The sequence below is a fragment of the Athene noctua genome, chromosome 1 (assembly GCF_965140245.1).
Source record: "Athene noctua chromosome 1, bAthNoc1.hap1.1, whole genome shotgun sequence".
Lineage (NCBI taxonomy): Eukaryota > Metazoa > Chordata > Aves > Strigiformes > Strigidae > Athene > Athene noctua.
The window spans coordinates 111,401,584-111,420,176 of NC_134037.1; the positions used below are offsets into that span (position 1 = coordinate 111,401,584).

Here is an 18,593-nt window from a genome sequence, read left to right on the forward strand (position 1 = left end):
TGGCGGGAGGCGGCGGCAGCGTCGTCAGCGTCGTGAGCATGGCGGTGGAGCCGCCGCGGGAGGCGGTGTGGCCGGAGGGCGCGGGGGCCGAGGCGGGCTTCGTGCGCGCCGTGCTCTCGCTGCCCGAGAAGCCCGACACCACCGTGCGCTTCTTCGAGCGCGGCGACTACTACACGGCGCACGGGGCGGACGCGCGGCTGGCCGCCCGCGAGCTCTTCCGCACCCGCGCCGTCATCCGCCAGCTGGCGGGGGCACCGGGTGGGTGCGGCGGCGGCGGCCGGGCCCGGAGGTCTGAGGGGCGGCGGGTTGGACTCGTGTCGTGTGTGTGACACCCCCCACCCCCCCACCCCCCCCCCCCCCGGGCCTGGGGCGGGCGGTGTCGGCCTGAGGGGGAGCGGGAGGGCCGCCCGCGGCGGGTGGCGGGGGTAGCGGCCGCCCCCGGTCGCCGGTGCGGCAGCGAGGTGTGCTCGAGGGCGAGGCCGCCGGGGCGTCCCTCGGGTCCGCACGCTGCGTGTTTTCGCGTTCCGTCGTGGTGTTTCGTGGCTGCCTCGGGCTTAAGCTCTCCGTGGCGTCGTATTTCAAAGAGCGGGGCCTCGCCAGGGCGGGCGAGCGTGAGGGGCCGCGGCATTCTGCCCGCGCTGGGTCGGGCCCGGCCGCTGGCTGGCAGCGGGCCGCTGAAGCCTGCGGCACCCCGGGTGTTGCCGAGGGTGCAGGCAGTGGTACGTGCTGCTCGTCTCGGTGCCGATGAAAGTGAGAAGGCAGATACTAAGAGGTCTCTGGTTTTTAATGCCCGCTCTGATTCATTGCGACTTGGGAGCAAGCATAGCCAAATGCAAATCTTCAGCCTCTCACAGCTTTGAAATGATAATTAGTAGCCGTTCTGAGTAGGATGTGTGTGACAGATGTAGGTGTACAAACGTAGGAAGGTATCTACAGCAGAAAGCACGGTTCTGAGTATATACTTCTCATCACATAAGCTCATACTACAGGACTGTCAGACGTGGCTAGTTAGTTGAACACAACACGTTGCATAGGCTGACAGCAACTAATAACATTTTTCTAGTGCATTGGTAGATTTCCATTTGTCAAAACGACTGTATGATGCTTTCTGTGATAACTGAGGCCGCTAATTGTACAGTTCTATAGTGCAGGTGATATGTAAATAATGGTACCGTCATGCTTGACTAATGATGGCTGCAGAAGTGAATAACACTTAGTTAATGTCTTGCGTAAGATTTTCTCTTCCATCCACCCCATTGTTTTTTATTTATCTCTTGGTATAAGATGGCGGGGCTTGCAGATGTCAGATGCAAGAGCATCAAGATAAACTATCTTGTCTGTAGAGGCAAACCTTAGTATTATCCTTAATCTCGAGGAACATAAGGTTGCAAAGTTATTGGTTTATACTTAGCAAAATAAACCTGTTTGTTATGACTTAATTTTTTGAGTGTGTGCAATGGTATTAAAAGAGAATGCCATTCTCATCTACTTTTCACTTTCTATTGCAAGTGATGAGCTAATATGTACAAAACAAAAACTCTCAACCCCTCCTTAAAACCACAGAAAACCCAACTTGTGGAGAAGTTCTAGAGCTTGATAGTTTCAAGTGTAGAATTTGATGTGTCTTCCAGACTAGAAACGTGCATCAGTATTATTTTAGTGCCTATGACTGTCAGCTCTGGTTTTAATAAAGCCTTATCTAGCATATCCAACTAAAAGCATAAAACTGCATTTCTTGCTTTCAGTGTGATTTCAAAGCTCACATCATCTTCATCTGCGCCCCCCCCCCCCAGTGTATTACGTGTTGTCTCAGCTAAAAAAAGAAAAATTGTGTTTTGCTGAACAGTTCTGCACTAGGAAAGAGAACCCAGTTATGTGGAATTAGGTTTTTTTACCTGCTTCCAAAAAAAGTTTTAACAGGGATTTGAGGAAAGAAGAGGCAAGAAAATGAGAAAATGGTATTTAAAGTAAACCCATAAATTCTTATGAGTGTGAAAATTCGCTGTATAACAACTTTAATGGGAGGAAGAGCCTGAAATGTGACAAAGGCATACTACTGAAAAGACATCCCTATCTATTGCTTGTGCTTACTTTATATATCTGACACCAGTCTGAGTTAATTCCACTTGCTGGTCTGGCAGATGACTTAATATACCCACCTGAAACTGTGATTTGTTTAGTAGTGGAGTTTTCTTATTCTGTGGGTGAGCTGGTTCCAGAGGGTGGCACAGGAATGGGAGAGGTAGAAGTGGTACTGCTCTTGGCAGCTGTATGGAATTAAGTTTGTTCAACTGTATCATTTGCCTGCACCGTTATAGGAACAGAAGCAAGAAGTTTGTCAGGCACTTTTAAAGTTAGGTTTTAATGTAAACTTCTAAAATTTTTTGAGAATATGTGTTTTTTACAGAATATATTGTGATAAAAGTGAAATATCTTGGCATGTGTGTGTGTCTTGCGATCTTCTGAGTGTGAAAAGGGTGACAGCCTGGTCTGTCAACAGAATTGGCTTATCCAGGAAAGAAAAGATGTTATCCAGAAGGAAAAGCTGTGCCAGGCTTCCACCACCTATTAGATTAAAATGTGTGAAGCATTAATTAGAAAACCAAATCAAAACTATTGTAAGGAGAGGGGAAAGGTGAGAGGAACAGATCTCTTTGTGTATATGTACATATAGATTCAGTGAAATTTGGAAATGAACATTGTTTTTATTTGGACATGGAGTATGCTTTACATTCTTAATCAGTTGAATGTTGTGGGTTTGTGTTTCATGGATTTTACATGTTTACGTCTTTGATATTAGAATAATGTCCTTCCTGAAGGCTGTTTTGGGGGATTTTGATTTGGAAAATAAACCTTATGAAGAAATTCAGGTATCTTACAGTTTTCTCTTTTCCTTTTTTGTAGCAACTCAAAAGCTTGAGAGTGTTGTGTTTAGTAAGATGAACTTTGAATCTTTTGTGAGAGATCTGCTTCTGGTTCGTCATTACAGAGTTGAAGTTTACAAGAACAAAGCAGGGAGTAAATCTACCAAAGAAAATGACTGGTATTTAGCATACAAGGTACGGTTTTCAAATTTTCTTTATAACTGTGAGAAGAAAGAAAAAAAACCCCTATAACTCTTTCCTGAGCCCCTCAGCTTGATGTTTTGGGATTTGCAGGGACTAACTTTGGTGGTATCATGGTATATTGTGCAGTCTGTTACATATCCCTGTATTTTCTACTGCTCTGAGGCTGAAAGAGCTGCTTCTGTATCTTTTGTGTAGGTTGGGAACTAAAGAAAACCTGAAGTAGTTCACTTTGTGTAGATGATGTGTAAAAATTTAATGGTTAAAAAACCCAGAACAGTTGTATGTTTTATATTAATGGATTGTTTGGTACTTAGCTTTATCAGTAATAAAAAGTACATGTGTATATATGCACTCCTTAAAGGTATATTTTTTTTCTAAATAGGGTTCTCCGGGAAATCTTGCCCAGTTTGAGGAAGTTCTCTTTGCCAACAATGATATGTCAGCAGCCATTGGGGTTGTGGGGGTTAAGCTGTCTACTACTGATGGACAGAGACTAGTAGGAGTGGGGTATGTCGACACTACACTGAGAAAATTGAGCGTCTGTGAGTTCCCAGATAATGATCAGTTCTCAAACCTTGAAGCTCTACTGGTTCAACTAGGACCAAAGGAGTGTGTGCTACCAGGAGGAGAGACTGCAGGAGAGATGGGAAAACTACGACAAGTAAGAGAATCGTTGTGGCTTAGTTAGACAAAGCTTTTATCTAAAAAGCTGTATTCTGCCTTATTAGCTAGGTTCCATGATTTATGGAAAAATGAAGGCGCGATATGTTAATTCGAAGAAGTTTTGATTTACACATCCAAAATACATTATTTGGTGTTGACTCATTTACATTTTAATCCGCAAAAGTTGTTGTAGGGGTAAAATCTTGTCTGTCGTTCTCTCTGCAACCTAACAATAAACAAATATCTCTTCAGGGTTTGCCTTTGTGTGATGAACATTTGTCCTCTGGATACTGAAAGTAATTGATAACTGTGTGTGTTTATGGACAACAGGTCATTCAGAGGGGAGGAATTCTGATTACAGACAGGAAAAAGGCAGATTTCACAACAAAAGATATTGTTCAGGATCTCAATCGCTTGTTAAAATCAAAGAAAGAAGAACAAATGAATAGCGCAGCCTTGCCAGAGATGGAAAAGCAGGTGAGCACAGAGCGATGTTTAATATGCTGTTTTTTAGAGGCAGAGTGGTGTGTGCAGCTGTTGTGAGCTGATCCTGTCTGTCCTCACTGATCCTGTTTTATGCTGGATTCCCATACTTCTGGGAAAGTACATTGTGCAACCCATGGTATATTAAGCTACATTCTTGCTGAAGTGTTTAGTAGTTCTGCTCAGCTTGAGTCTGTGTTGCAGTTGGATTCCAAGGGTCCTGGAAAAAAGTGAGAAAACCCTTCCCTTAGAGTAACAAACTCTGGTAAGCACATAGACTGTGCACAATAGGTCCTTCCTATTCATAATCCTTCTAGCCTAAGGACTGAAATACAGTACTTTGATTATTTTGCATGACAGGAAAATTGATATTTGAAAACAAAGTAATGTTTATGATAATATTTTTGTGTTTTATATCATCTTATGGCTCAATCATATGATTTAGTGCCTGCATGTGAACCGAACATGTTTGTTCTTATCTGCAAATGAGGTAATTTGCTTGAGATGAACATGTTTTAAAATGCCCTTCGCTGCTGATGCTAACTGCAGGTGTAAGATAAGATACAGAGTTATTCTCCTTTAATACATGATTTCATAACAAGTCAAGATTGTTTGAAGTGTGTTGCAGCTTAACAAGTCAGTCAGGCTGCTGCCTCTCTTTTGTGCTGGTACTAGAGTTTGTAATGCCATACAGTGAGTCAGATCACATCCTTGTTCTGGCAGAAAACTAACCCTGAAACCATGCCCTGAGATGATCCATGGTATCTCATTTATCTGCAATAACTTGTTTGTGTTCCTGAGCCAGAAACATCCTGATAACAACTTTGGAAAGCTGGCGGGGCATGCACTTCACATTTTGTTTATCAGATTATGCAAATGTTTAGTTCCTTGTTCTTGTACCTACCTAGAAAGACGCTGCAGTGCCATAGAATGTCCCTATGAAAATGAGGTCTTGTGGAAAAGTATGAGTTTCTCAACCCTGCTGGAATTAAATGGCTCAAAGTCTTCCCTGATTGTGATTTTTCTAGGGGCTTTTATCAGATACTTCCTGATTCAGGAATGTTTCTAACTACAATGTGGTGGGTTTGTTTTTGTTTTTTTAAACTTCAGGTTGCTGTTTCATCTTTGTCGGCTATTATCAAGTTTTTAGAGTTGTTGTCAGATGAGTCTAATTTTGGACAATTTGAGCTGACTACTTTTGATCTTAGTCAATATATGGTTCTAGATAATGCAGCTGTAGAAGCCCTCAACCTTTTTCAGGTAAGAAATGCACACTTGAATTGGTAAGTGTTTTGCAATAAACTTATTCAGCCGCTTGATGAGTAGCCTGACTGCATAGTCACAGCTCCCCAGATCCTGATTAATGGCAACTTCTACATTTTGGCTTTGTTTTCAGCTACTCCTGTACAGTGTGTGTTTTAAACACTGTTAGCCACTGTTACCGCCTTTTTTGCTTTTTTTTTTGTTAGCTTACTTTGAATGTAGAAGAGAAGATCATCAGGGAGGTAGGATACAGACACAAACAAGTGTCTATGTAGAATGCAGATATGAGAAGAGCCGTAGAAGTGCCTCATGATTGTTGAGGAGTCTGGCTGAGCAGTGCGGGGAATGCATTGTCTTTCCTTGGTTTTCGTCAGAGAAGTTCACATTTCCAGTGGCAGGAGCAGAGTTGGAGTGTGAGAAGGGAGGAGAGTTTTGTAGTTTGTGGTATTATAGGGAACTCCAAAGAACGGTTGCTTTATACAGTAGTGCCGTTTTGGGGAAAGAGAAGCCTGAATTAGGTAATATTAGGGGAACAGGAAGCATATGGCAGGAGCACTGCTGTTGGTGGTGAAAAGAGAGGGCTGGCTGTAGCAGGCAGTGTGACAAACAGGACAGTACTTAAGAACATTCTGAAAGCACTGTGGCATGCTACCTGGCCAATGTTAATCTTACTTTTTACACCTATTTTCTACAAGCCGGTTACCAATTTCCTCCATACATCCCACCATGTCTGTTTTTCTGCTTTGCCCATTTTTATAGTTGTAGGAAAACTTGGACTCAGTGGTGTGTTGTATCAGCTTTTCTCTTTTGTTTTTGTGTTAGTAAACCCTGCTTAGTCATCTTTGCTTGGAGTTAATCTGCTTAAGTTTCAGATTTATAGGAAGAAATCACAAATGTGGTCCCCTGTTTACCTTGTAGAGATTGCTGGAGGAAAAGAGAGCATATATTCAGCATCTGAGCTGGTTAACCCTGGAGAGAGATGTTCTGGTGTTTTTTTTCCTTTATTTCCTGATTCTGTGCCATTGTCTAGGGAATGAAGTAAAAATTATATCTCTTCTTAAGCTTTATGGAGGTGTTCTAGGTAGTTCAACACTGTCTTACCTACATCCCTGTGTAAGTCCTTGCAGGTGTTAAAGTGTTTTGTGATAGGAAATAGACTGCCATGTCTGCTCTTATGGGCTGTTGTAAGCTTTGGAACAAGGGGTTTGCCATATAGCAATAGCAGGGAGCTGTGTTGTTGTGCCTGTGTGGCAGGCTGTCTGTAGGGAGGTTTTTGGGCAGGCACTAAAGCAAAGGCAAAATATTTTGTAATTGGAGTTGCTCTGTGAGTTATGTAGTTAAAGTTCTTGTCGTGCAGCAGATGCAGTTGATGATATGAAATTGTAGCTTTCCAGTTTGGATGTGCTGAAACAGGTTATTTGTGTATAATACATGTACTCTGTGACACTTCCTTGGATTCAGAAGTTTTTCATATGCTACACTGTCCAGAACACTGAGAATAGGCACATCCACTTTAGATACTAGATTTTTCAGGGGTTAAATATGTCAGTGTGCCCTCTCACTGCATTCGTTTCTGTTTGTGGTGATGCTAGTTCTACATCCCAGTCATTTACAGGCATCCAGACCCCACTCCTGGTTGAATGTTTGCCTGCTGTTTTAATTGCAGGTGTTCTTAGTTCGAGAGGGTTGAGATCTTCTTTTCAAAGTTATGAGTTGAAACAAGCTTGTTTGCTGTTTTTCAGTGTTAAACAGAATATTTGCTTCCTAGCTGTTTGTGCAAAAAACCCCCCACAACTCCAAGAAAAATGCCCAAAAGGCTATCTTGAGTCTAGTTAATATTAAACCTAAATTATAGACAGTAAACTGTAATCTGAACAGAATAAGTTTAGAGATGTTTATAGCGCTCCAAAGATGATCTGAGGAAGCTTGAGAGAATTTGTGTAACTGTGCTCTTTCCCACTGTCTCATTCTGTTGTGTCCCAGGCACCCCTCAAAGATCAACCCAATCCAAAAACCCTTGAACCCAAGGTTCTTCCTGCTTTTTTTTTTGATGGGCAGGATCCCTATTTTTTTACTTTACAAAGGGCAAACTAGCCAATGTCTAGGTATGTTTCCACTTCTATTCAAAGGACAAACTGCCCAGTGACTAGGTACGTTTCTAACTTTCCTGTTCAGTCAGGATTAGTTTAAAAATAGACAAACATGTTCCTTGCTGCCATGTTCCAGGGATCAGACTGTAAGCGCTTTAACGCTGGGCTGTTTCATTTGTCTTTTTTGATGGGTGCCAAGTTGAATACAGAAGAAATACTGATCTGTTCCTAGATAGCAGAGTTGAGTGCCGTTCAGTGGGTGTCAATAAACTTCACTAACTTTTTTTTTTTCCCCTCAGAGTTCTGTGGAAAATGCTAATACTGCACAGTCTCTATCTGGTTTACTAAATAAATGCAGAACCCCTCAAGGACAAAGACTTGTTAATCAGTGGATCAAACAACCACTTATGGACAAGAATAGAATTGAAGAAAGGTAACAGTATTATGTGTTTGATAGGCTTATACAAGTTAGTAACTATTTTATAGAAGGCTCTTTTTAAGCACAAAATACTATAACCAATTAATTATGGTGGTTGGAGGTTTTTACAGGCTTCCTGAAATACATTGTAGTTATACAGAGCAGAAAATATTTTTTTCCTGAGATGCAAATTGGCAGGTTACAGTTAGATTAAATACTTCTTATAATTATGACATTTTAAAGAGGAGGTATGATATGCTTAGATGGTCAAATGATTCATGCTACAGTCTAAGGTAGCGTAGTGGCTGCTTCCTAACTACTATCAATACTGCAAATGCTCAGTTTGTGTAATAATGTTTTGATGTCACTTCCAGTTTACCAGTTTAAAAAAAATAATCTTCAACAGAATACTCAAACATGTAAGCAGTAGTGACTTCTTCCCGTTTCCAGAAAAAAACCCTACCTTTGGTTGCAGTGGGTCACTCTTATTATGTCTTGCCTAGATATTGTGGCCAAAATATGAGTGGTCTTTTGTTTCCTTGCTCTTTCATACTGCTGCCTGTCACCGTGCATCTGCGCTACCAGGAGATAGCAGTATCAGTCGATATGAAGCCTTAGAGAATCTGGCAAGTCACTACTGAGAATGTACAGATAATTCTCAGTCCTTCAGAAGGGAAAACCGCAAAGGACATATTCCTATTGTGTGTATTTATCTCTTGATTATGTTCACCATGCAAACAAAAGTTATACTTCTTTTGAACTCATGCTAAATATAGCTATATTCTTATAGTATAAAACTAAACTTCATGTATTTCAAGTGATCAGTTGAATGCATTGCAAAATGTATGTTAATGTGTATCCTGACAAGGCAGAAGAGGCTAGAAAACTGAGTTTAACTTTGCCGTCTCTCAGGCTCATATTTCAGATATGGCATTGCAGATATGTCTGTATATGCTGTTGGGCTTTAGCTCAGTTTATTACTACCAAAAAAGAAATTTTGGCTTGGACGTGCTGATACTTAAAGAAGTTATGCAAAGAATAGTTTTCTCTCTAAATATCTGGAGACTGTTCTGGAGTTATTCTGCTTTTCTTCAACAAAATTTTCTAATTTTTCAAGCCATTTGCAGAATGGTGCCTAGTAACTTGATCAGAGTCCACTTAGGAATGTTATTAGTGTGACACTGAAATATTTTTCCCCGGCTTTATTGAATGCTGTATCCTACTCTTGTGTTTATTACAAGAGTTTTGATCATTAGTTCTTGATTATGTACTCAGGATATTCTATTTCTGTCAGCTTTGGATCTTAAGATCTAAGCCAACTTTTAATTTTATGGTTATGTTGGCTTTAAGATATTGAAAGCTGTTGCTCCCATTTGTAGTTTTCTTAAGGCAAAGTAAACATTGGAAACTTCAAGTTTTGTGTTAGACTTGCTTGCTTGTTACTGTGCATCAGAAGTCCTTCAAGTTTGGAAGAGAGATAGTATTTTTTTTATAAAACCAGGGTTAAATTACAGGCAGAAAATTTAACCTGAGTTGTTTTGAAGAATTATGATCGTCTCCACATTTTGTGTTGCAATTCTGTATGGCTAATGTTGACTGTATTTGGGAAAAGCTGTATTTAAAGGAGGGGAGTAATTAAATGGAGTTAAGCTGTTAGTGAAGCTGGTAAAGGTTGGTGTATCCAAGTGTTGCAAAGCTGAAAGAAGAGGTCCATTGATAACCTGTATCTTGCTGTTGCAGATGAAAGTATTGATATGGCAATGATTTAGTAGGAAATCTAGATTTATTAATAACTATCAGCAATTATTATTACAAAATAATTCAGAAATGTTGAAAGAAAGAAAAGCGACTTACAGATTCTAAAATGACAAGATTCACACTAACTTTCTTAACAGTACCTTAATTTATACATATATATGTGCACATACACAAAATGTACGAACACACACAGAAGCAAAAGTATTTGGATCCAGTAGAATGAAGCACGTACCCACACACCAATAAACAGAGAAAGAACCTGTGAAAGAGAAGCTAGCTCAAAGAAAATGTCCCTCTTCTCGAGTTTAGAGCAAATACTCACAATGCCTTGGCATTCCTAAATGGGTGATAATTAAGACTCGAGCAGGTGGACTTCGCCCTGGCCTTCTGTCAGCTCTGTCAGCAGACAACACCTTAAGGGTTTTGGTACCTGAGAGGTGTCCCAGGTCAGAGGAGATGCTGGTCACAGGCCCACTGAGATCCAGGAGAGCTCAAAGGGTCTCCCTGTGGTTGCGATTTATAGGGTCCAAGATAATTTACTTCTGTCAGGTATCTTTTGCTCACACACAGCTCAAACAACAAAGTATTCTGGTGCCTTCCAGCAGTTGCTCAAGAACTTGAATGTGCAAGTCTGTTATTGTTCCCATTTGACTGCATCCCAGGCACAGGTGTGCCAGGCCCTTAGGAGATGATGGGCTGTTTTAACCATTTTGGAGCAATCGGGAGGGGCAGGAGCCAGGCTTGCCCCCTTAACCTTAGCAGTCCTTATCTTCACAGATTGATTGGTGTATAGCTTGGGGGAGGTGGGTGGAAGCACACCTAGCACCAAGCAACCCAACAAGGAGAGGCAGGGAGGGGTAAGAATTGCACCACCACACTTGCTCAGCCACAGAAACAAGGGGGCTGCAATTTGTTAAAAGTAGTTTGTTTTGATCTGAACTTATAGACACTGAAATACTATAGTCATACTGTTTCAGTTTATTCTGCAGCATAGCTGAGCCTGTCTGAATGCATCTTGCTTTCCAGTACTATGATAAATATAATTCTTTAGGATAAAAGCAATGTATTTAACTCATAAGCTGTTGGTGTACCATCCTCCCAATCTTAATGCTTTTCAAAGTGTGTAGGGCTGTTCTTTTTTTAATCTGAAGGAACAAGCATAATAAGCTGTTAGCAGGACTGATGAGATGTATTGACAGGTTCAAATATGTTTTGAAAGATACACAGTCGCCAAGTTGTTTTCTATATGCTTTACAGTATATTGTAGCTGTTTTAAGAATTATGAACTGTAATGTAGAACATATAGGTGGTTTGAGAAGGAAATACCTGGACTGCTGTTCTTTTATGTTTCCTCTGCTGTCATTGGAAGTTACTGATTATTCTTTAGCTTGAAGTGTACCACATTAGTGTCAAATGCGGTCCTTTAACCAGTGCAAAACTCTTACCAAACTAAGCTGAACTACGCAAGTTGAACTGATGTTAGGTGTTTTGAAGTAAGCCTGTTTTGTTTATCCAGGAGGTATCTTGACTTTTATTCCAGTAGCGTAGAATTGGATGTCTGAAAGTTGATTTTAAAAAGTTACTCTTGTAACCCTCTGCTAAGACCTGTAGGTGGTGCAAGTCATCTTTTTGAGCTAAGTGAATCAGTTTGTTTCAGTAGTTTGTAAACCACAATGTGCTGTTAACATTTATGGATAAATAGAACACAGCGTTACATCACTAGTGCATATTAACCATTGATAGAAACAACGTGAATGTACATAGTGCACATGCTTCAGATAAAATAATGTTTATCTACTGGAACAGCACCTAATGAGGACTGAGAAAACAGGGGTTCCTGATACTTGCCTGTCTTGAAAGACTTGGGGTTCTGCATGTCTGGCTGGTTTTCCATGATTAAAAAATAATTATCAGTCATAAGTATACAAGATACAGCCCTACTTTTCCCATGTGGTGTGTTCAGAAGGCGAGTACATGAGGTTCTTGCTCCTTGCCTTATAGTCAGCACATTTCTAAAATTAAAATGTAGCTGCAGAGACAGGAAGTGCGAATACGTATATTAATTGTGTAACAAAGTTGATTAATACAGTAAGCAACTTCGATATGTAATGTTTGTTCTTGAGATACTGGGAGGTCTGAGAAATGTGACACAGTGTAAAACAGTGCTTGTTCTGTTATGCCCTGAGAAGAGTGCTCATGCTGAATATATTTAATTTTTTTCTAGTTTTGGGGGGGAACTCTATCTGACATTTAGACACAGCACAAATACAAGATTCCAGCTCACCTTTTTAAGTCTTCTATACATATTGTAGCTGAACCTCTTATATGTCTGTGTCCCATACTAGAAGAGATGTGGGGGTCTCAGAGGAGTTAAAGGCTGTACTCCAACACTTGTTCTGGTTCAAGCCTGTTTTGAACTTTTCTCCTCTGTTCCTAAATATCATGCTGCGTGGAGGCCACATTGTAGAAACGAGTCCTGTCTCTAGCATAGTCAGAATGTAATAGATTCAGGAAGCTTGAGGTGAACAAATGGCTAGCAGGGTAAAATTTCCAAGTTTGGAGAACATTCTCATGAATCAGTCTTGAATGACAATTAAAGTAGCAGCTTGTTTAAAATTGAAAAAACCCAACTTGTTGCTAGCTAGTGTAGGCAGGCTTGAATGCCTTTCACAGTGCTTTATTTAGCAGTAACTAACATATGCTTCCTCTAGCAGACAAATGGAGGGACAGTGTGGGGTAATGCATATGGGATAGCTCAGAAGCACTGTGACTGGGGGCTCATCTCAGGTGCACATGAATACACAACATGGATGAGAAACGGCCAGGTGAGATGAGAAGTCAGTGCATTGCAGGCCTGTGATTGCCCTTGGACTGCAGAAATGTGATCATGCAACTGGAGTTCTGAAGTGCCTGCACTTTGAGAAGGCTGGGCAGGGAAGATGGAGGGAGGGGTTGTGTTTCTGCAAAGGTGTGGCTTGAATGTGGAGAGCTCTGCTGTGGGAGGGGTCAGCAGGTCTACCATGAGTTTACAGGTCAGGATTAAGGGAAGGCACAGCAAGGCAGGGGATGTTACAGTGAGCATCTGCAGCACAGCCTGCCCCGTCAAGATGAGGAAGTGGATAAAGCCACTTGGAGACAACAAGAAGAAATGTGATCGTAGGCTCTGGCTTTTTTGGAGGACTTGAGCTACCCCAGCACCTGCTGGAGTGAAGCCTGATACTTATATCTTTGCATATGGTGGCAGACTAGTCAACTGAATGGGAGTCAGCAGTGTGCTCTTGCAGCAGCATGGGGTGATAGTGTACTGGACTCCACTAGTAAGAGCAGGTTCAGAAACATGATTGCTTAGATCTACTTGGTAGCAGTGAGGCTAGAGTACTGTATCCAGTGTGGGGCTTTGCAGTACAGGTAGATGGACAGACAGGGGCCTGTCCAGCGGAAAGGCACTGAACAGGATCATGGGCTGCAGTATGAGGAGAGACTTGGGGGAGCTGGGTTTGTAGCCTGGAGAAGAGAAGGCTTCAGGGGCAGAGCAAACAGCTGGTTTCAGCTGCCTAGTTGGTGGGAGTCACGGAGAAGGTGAAGGCAGGTGCTTCTTACAAGAGCACAGTGAAAACATGAAATAAACCAGACACTGTCTTCACCAAAGGACCATTCGGCTGGATATAAAGAAAAGAATCTTTGCCATGAGAATGGTCAGCCTCTGGAATGTGGGTTCAGAGAGATGGAGGGATCTCTGTTCTTGTTCTGCGTTCAGCTGAAATAAGCCCTGTTTTGAGCAAGGTCTGGAACTAGAGGCCTTGAGTTCCCTTCCAACGTAAATTTTTCTACGTTAGGTTTTTCACCACTTTTGTGTTCTTTTCCAATCTGCAGCTATCTCTCCGAAGCATTGCAGATAGGCTTTGTTGCTTCTGTCATTGTGGTTAGCGGTCTGGAAGGACCTTCAGTACTTTCTGAGTACAGGTCAGTACTTCACAGCAACACATTGATTTCAGGCAGTTAAATTGGTAGGTGTGGCCTACATCCTCAGTAAGGGAGGGGAAAATGGAGCCAACTTGGAGGTTTGTCTAAATGGCTTAATTAAAATGCACTTTAAATGCTGGGAGTGCCCCTAATGCCTGTAAAGAAGCTTCTGAAATACAGGTTGAATCTGAACTGGTTGGAAGACAGAAATGTGATTTGTTAGTGTCATGTAGTTCATGATGCAATAAATATTTCGCATGAAAGAAGTTGTCATTCCAGTGACATGAAAATGGTGTTAGCTTCCTAGTAAGCCTCTAGAAATGTTAGAAAAAACGTCACCTTTGTCATTCCAAAAGTTATCATCTCTAGGTTCCCTAGAGAAATGTTTGGAGCTTGAAGCTCTCAATGCTTTAACCCTCTCCCTTTCTTTGACCTGTGTTTACTGTTTTCAAAACTACTAGATCACCTGTATTTTCATTTGGGTTTGTAAAACTGAGGTTGACAGTGAGTGCTGTGTGGAAACAAACAAAAACTCTACTAGTCAACCACATATCAAGACAGGCCATGTCTCTAGGAAGGTATTTCCGTCAAAATCCCAGGCACTTAAAACCTTATTAAAAAGCTTAGATTCTTGTGTTGCAAGAGACTTATTTTTAGTTTTCTTGTTTGAGGAGCAAACAGGAGGATGTAAATAGGAGCTGAAAAGATTCCTTGACACCTTCAGGTGTGAGAAAGACAATGTTGCTGTTTGATCTGGAGAAGTGCCTAAAAGCTGTTTGTATTCTGCATGTTATCCAAATCATTTGTCTTCTAGGTCAAGGATCAGCAATCAGCGTTGCAAATCTGTAAATTATAGGTGGCATTCAGTGGTGCAGCACTGGAGCAGGTAGTCATAGTATCTCCTAGTTGATACTTCCAGCTCACATACTTCATCCTGACAAGTCCTCACTTGGTGCAAAATAAATAGAATGATTAAGCTTTTAGTCGGTTTCATTTGCGTCTGAATTTTGAGGCCCAAGGGGAATGAAAATTCAAGTAAAATTTGGTCAAAAAGTCAAATTGGTTTCCAGATTTTTAAGAAATAATCAAATTGCTATTTATTTAGGGATATGTGAATCTGTAGCTGCCATACTGCTCTCAGCCTGCCAAAGAGACAAGAGTAATTACTGTGGTAGTTAAATTTTACTTAGAATCTCTGTTTAATTATTGAGTTAATGAAGTTTCCAGTTATAGAGTGTGGCTGTATGAAAACTTTTACTGTGTCTGTACAAAGCTCTCTGGTTTGTCACAGTATCCTCAGTGGTCATTATTTTGAACATTGTATACAGGAATGTGGTATAATCTCCGTGAAAGAACAGTGAATATACTGTTTCTGCTCTGTTTAATTTATATCCAGAAACATTAGAAAGGTAACATGTTAGGAAACTGCAACAGAAGCTCTTGGCAAGAGAACTTGTAATTTGATTTCATGTCATATGTAAGGGTTGTAAAAGTCTTTATTTTGTTTATGTACAATTTTGAGTTTCTCCTGTACAGAATGAATGCAAATTAAGAATATTTGGTTTTTTTCAGCAAAGAAATAGAACCTGTTCAGTATGCTCTTAAGTCTGCACAAGTTTAAGCAAATGCACAAGTTAGCAATTTAAAAGAGTATTAGTGTTGATGGAGTAGTGTAATAAACCTCTTAATTTTAATAATGTATGGAAACTTGTAAGAAATAAAATGCTTACAGAAAAACCCAATAATGGAAATACCTTTCCTTGGCTGTCTCTAGTCTTAGAAGACCATGCAATAATATTATCACCAGATTCCAAAATGCAGTATTTAATTAAAAAAAGGAAGACTGGCACAAAACCTCTGCAGTGTAAGGCATTATGCTGGGAAGCAGCCTTAGCTGCTTTCCATCTTCAGTTTCTCTGGATGGTTTTGGGTGGGGCAGTTTCACTCTGGAGTTTACAAACTTGCCCATGACTATACAGTACTTGAGTTGTTCTTGCTCTGTTGTCTTCATTGTTCTTTGTTATCATCGAAGAAATGGAGGTTATTAGTAATTCTTAAAATATGGGCATTTATTTTCCAGAAGCCTAAATACTATGTTGATGGAATGGCAATGTTCAAAAGAAGGTGAAACTGGTTGTTCTTGTCTTTATTTAAATTAGTATATTTTTGCCTTCATCTCCTTGGCACTTGCTCACATCAGCTGTTCAGTATGTAGGATTTCCTTGGTCTTCAGTGCTCAGAATTCAGTGTGAAGGTGTTTTGTTTGCTTTTGACTCTTATGCATCATGCAGAAACCTGTGACACTGGGTTGTTCCATAGTTGGCTGACACTGTCTATAACACTTTTAAATCAAAAGGTGTAGTCATGCTTTCCTGACCATGGATCGTCACCAGTTTCCTTGTTATTGGCACTAGTGTTCATGCTGCTTGGTTCATCTTTTGATGGGGAATTTAGCATGCTAATATAGTCTCAGGTGTAATGTCATATCTAATCAAGTAAAACTAGGCGATTGCCAAAAGGGGCAATCCCAGTTCCCCTTTCTGGCCTTCAGCTCCTGCTGCTCCATTTTTTTTTTTGGTCTCATAGCTGCAGAATTTGGTTTGGCTTGTTCACTTGATGAAAAGTAACCCATGAAAAAGATGAAAATTGCTATCTGAAATTAATCCTTTTGCTCCTTTGTAGCTGGTCCATGACTTGCTATCATCATAAACGTGAGAAGATTAACATCATCTTAAATGCAGATTGAGCAATACTAAAAACCTGCGCTTCACATTTAATAATCTGACTTGTGTTTGCTTTCTGTTGATATCTTCACTTTTTTAGAGTTTATACTAATTAATTTATGTTGTGAGTTGGATTACCAACTTGTTCCAGGAGGATAAATGGAATATCTGCCTATACTCGAACTGGGAAAGTGTCTGAATCTGTGAAATGGAGCTGTTCACTACCATTGCTCAAGAAACTGCTGCCTTTCTGACAAATTCACTATGAAGATGCTACTTGAATACTTTTAGCTCCTACAGAAGACAGACTATGGAAATTTTATGAAAAATAATGTATGCATGGAAATAATAAATCAAGTCTTTAGTAACATTGGAAAGAGAAAACATGTCTCTGATCAAGTGTTTGGGAGATACTTAGAAAATCTTGTTCTATGAAATACTCTCTTATCACTTCTGTCTGTAGAGTTCCTTGAAGATAAGACACTGTTTAGTCCAGCAAGATTGTGCTGGGTTTTTGAGGTGTGAGAGGATTCGCAGTGTAAAACATCTTACATTCAAAATTCAGCTTTACTGATGGATCTTCTATGTGTTTTTTCTTCTGTAAGCACGCAAGTTTGAAAGTTGGGAAGAGTGTTTATCATTCCATAAAGTAGCAGGTTGCTCTAAGGTGGGAATTTTCTCTTTTTATCCCAGTTTCTCTTCTGTGGAGCTAATTTGTTAAGGGTAATAATTTTGTTATTTCTTAACTGAGAATGAGGAGGAGTGCAGAATCAAATCTAAATAGTACTGTTACATAAAACTCTAGTCTGAATACAGTTCTCAGTAATAATTAAAAATAAACTTTACTCTTATTTGAGAAACATCACTTTTGAAAAACATAAGTAAAGGTTCATTTTTATTTTCTATAACTTGGATAGCTGACTGTTACTGTAAGTAATAAACCCAGGCTGTGGAATGGGAAATAAGACACTTGGTTTTGGTTTTAACTGTGACTGTAGTTATTGTGTAGGTGTAGGTTCGATGCACAAGTGTATGAAAGTTTCTTTAGAATATAGACAGGAACAGTACTTTCTGATTTAAATGTTTTAATACTTTCAGGACTCGGGTCTTGTAGAGCAGGGCTGATCCGCTCTGGGAGCGTGAAGTAGTCCCAACTGCAAAGTATAAATGGTCAGCGGGAGCTGGTGAGAGGGAGATGCCTCTCTTGAGCCCATGCTGTGGGGCATAGGTGGCCTTCTGTCCTGTCTGCAGAGAAACAGTGGGACCCTTAACAAGCTCTGGTCATCAGCTGCCAGTAGAAACACACCTGAAGATCCCTCTCTTTATTGCTCTGAAACACAGCTTGCAGCTCTTGGTCATGTGAAGAGATAGGTGTATGATGGTACCATCAGGAGTGCTGCCAGACTTGCCATATAAATGAAGAAAAAATGTTTCCTATCTGCTTCTCTTACTTTTTGTTGGGAATTTGTGTGCATGCCTCAGCCCTGCAGTTCTTCCCTTTGACATGCTTTCTGGCTAGAGGAGGCAAAGCAGAGCTTTGCTTGTGTGCTGCTGCTTTATTTGCATATGCTTCAGAACGAATTCAGGCACTCCCTTCCCTCAGGGTCTAAAAATATTGCTGTTGCAGCAGTCTGCTTCAGGAGTAAGATCTTAATTGCATCAAGTGGTACCTTGCTGGCAAGGATAAGACCCAAGACTTTATTTTTCTGCTGAAGAATTGTTTTCTTCTTTACCTTGCCTCATCTGCTGGGGTTGGAAAATGTTAAACACTTGAGCAAAAATGATGAATTATTGGTAACCTATTTTGGAATACTTAAGACTGCAATATATATCTTTGGGGAAAAAAGATGCATCATATTGGATTTAATAGTGCTTTTTCTGATAGTACTGTTTTGTTTTTTACTCGGAGCACGTTAGCTTGCAGCCTCACAGTCAATACATACAGCTTGCAAAGCTTTGCTTGGTTGTTTTAGAAAGTTATTTTGTACCTAGTACCTCTGATACATCTACAGGGCTGTAATTTACTACCTAGGCTTTGACATAATACTCAAATGGTATATGCAGGGTGGCGAAGAGTCTGTTGCTTTCCTGATATATATTAATTTTATGTTAGATAAATGTAACTGATGTAGAGGAGTGAACTCTGATTATTTGGAAGAATGCA

General features: G+C 40.5%; 1 protein-coding gene across 3 annotated transcripts in view; it reads left to right on the plus strand.

The window, feature by feature from the left end:
* The window catches only part of MSH2 (mutS homolog 2), a 55,990-nt gene continuing 37,397 nt past the window's right edge, over positions 1 to 18,593 (plus strand). For 2 of the 3 annotated variants that reach the window (XM_074897379.1, XM_074897381.1), the window contains exons 1-6: positions 1 to 258; positions 2,905 to 3,059; positions 3,451 to 3,729; positions 4,062 to 4,208; positions 5,325 to 5,474; positions 7,867 to 8,000. In XM_074897379.1, the coding sequence (XP_074753480.1) occupies positions 39 to 258; positions 2,905 to 3,059; positions 3,451 to 3,729; positions 4,062 to 4,208; positions 5,325 to 5,474; positions 7,867 to 8,000 (1,085 nt within the window). In that variant the 5' untranslated portion in view covers positions 1 to 38. The remainder of the gene's footprint in view (positions 259 to 2,904; positions 3,060 to 3,450; positions 3,730 to 4,061; positions 4,209 to 5,324; positions 5,475 to 7,866; positions 8,001 to 18,593) is intronic. The other variant, XM_074897380.1, reaches the window with a different exon arrangement.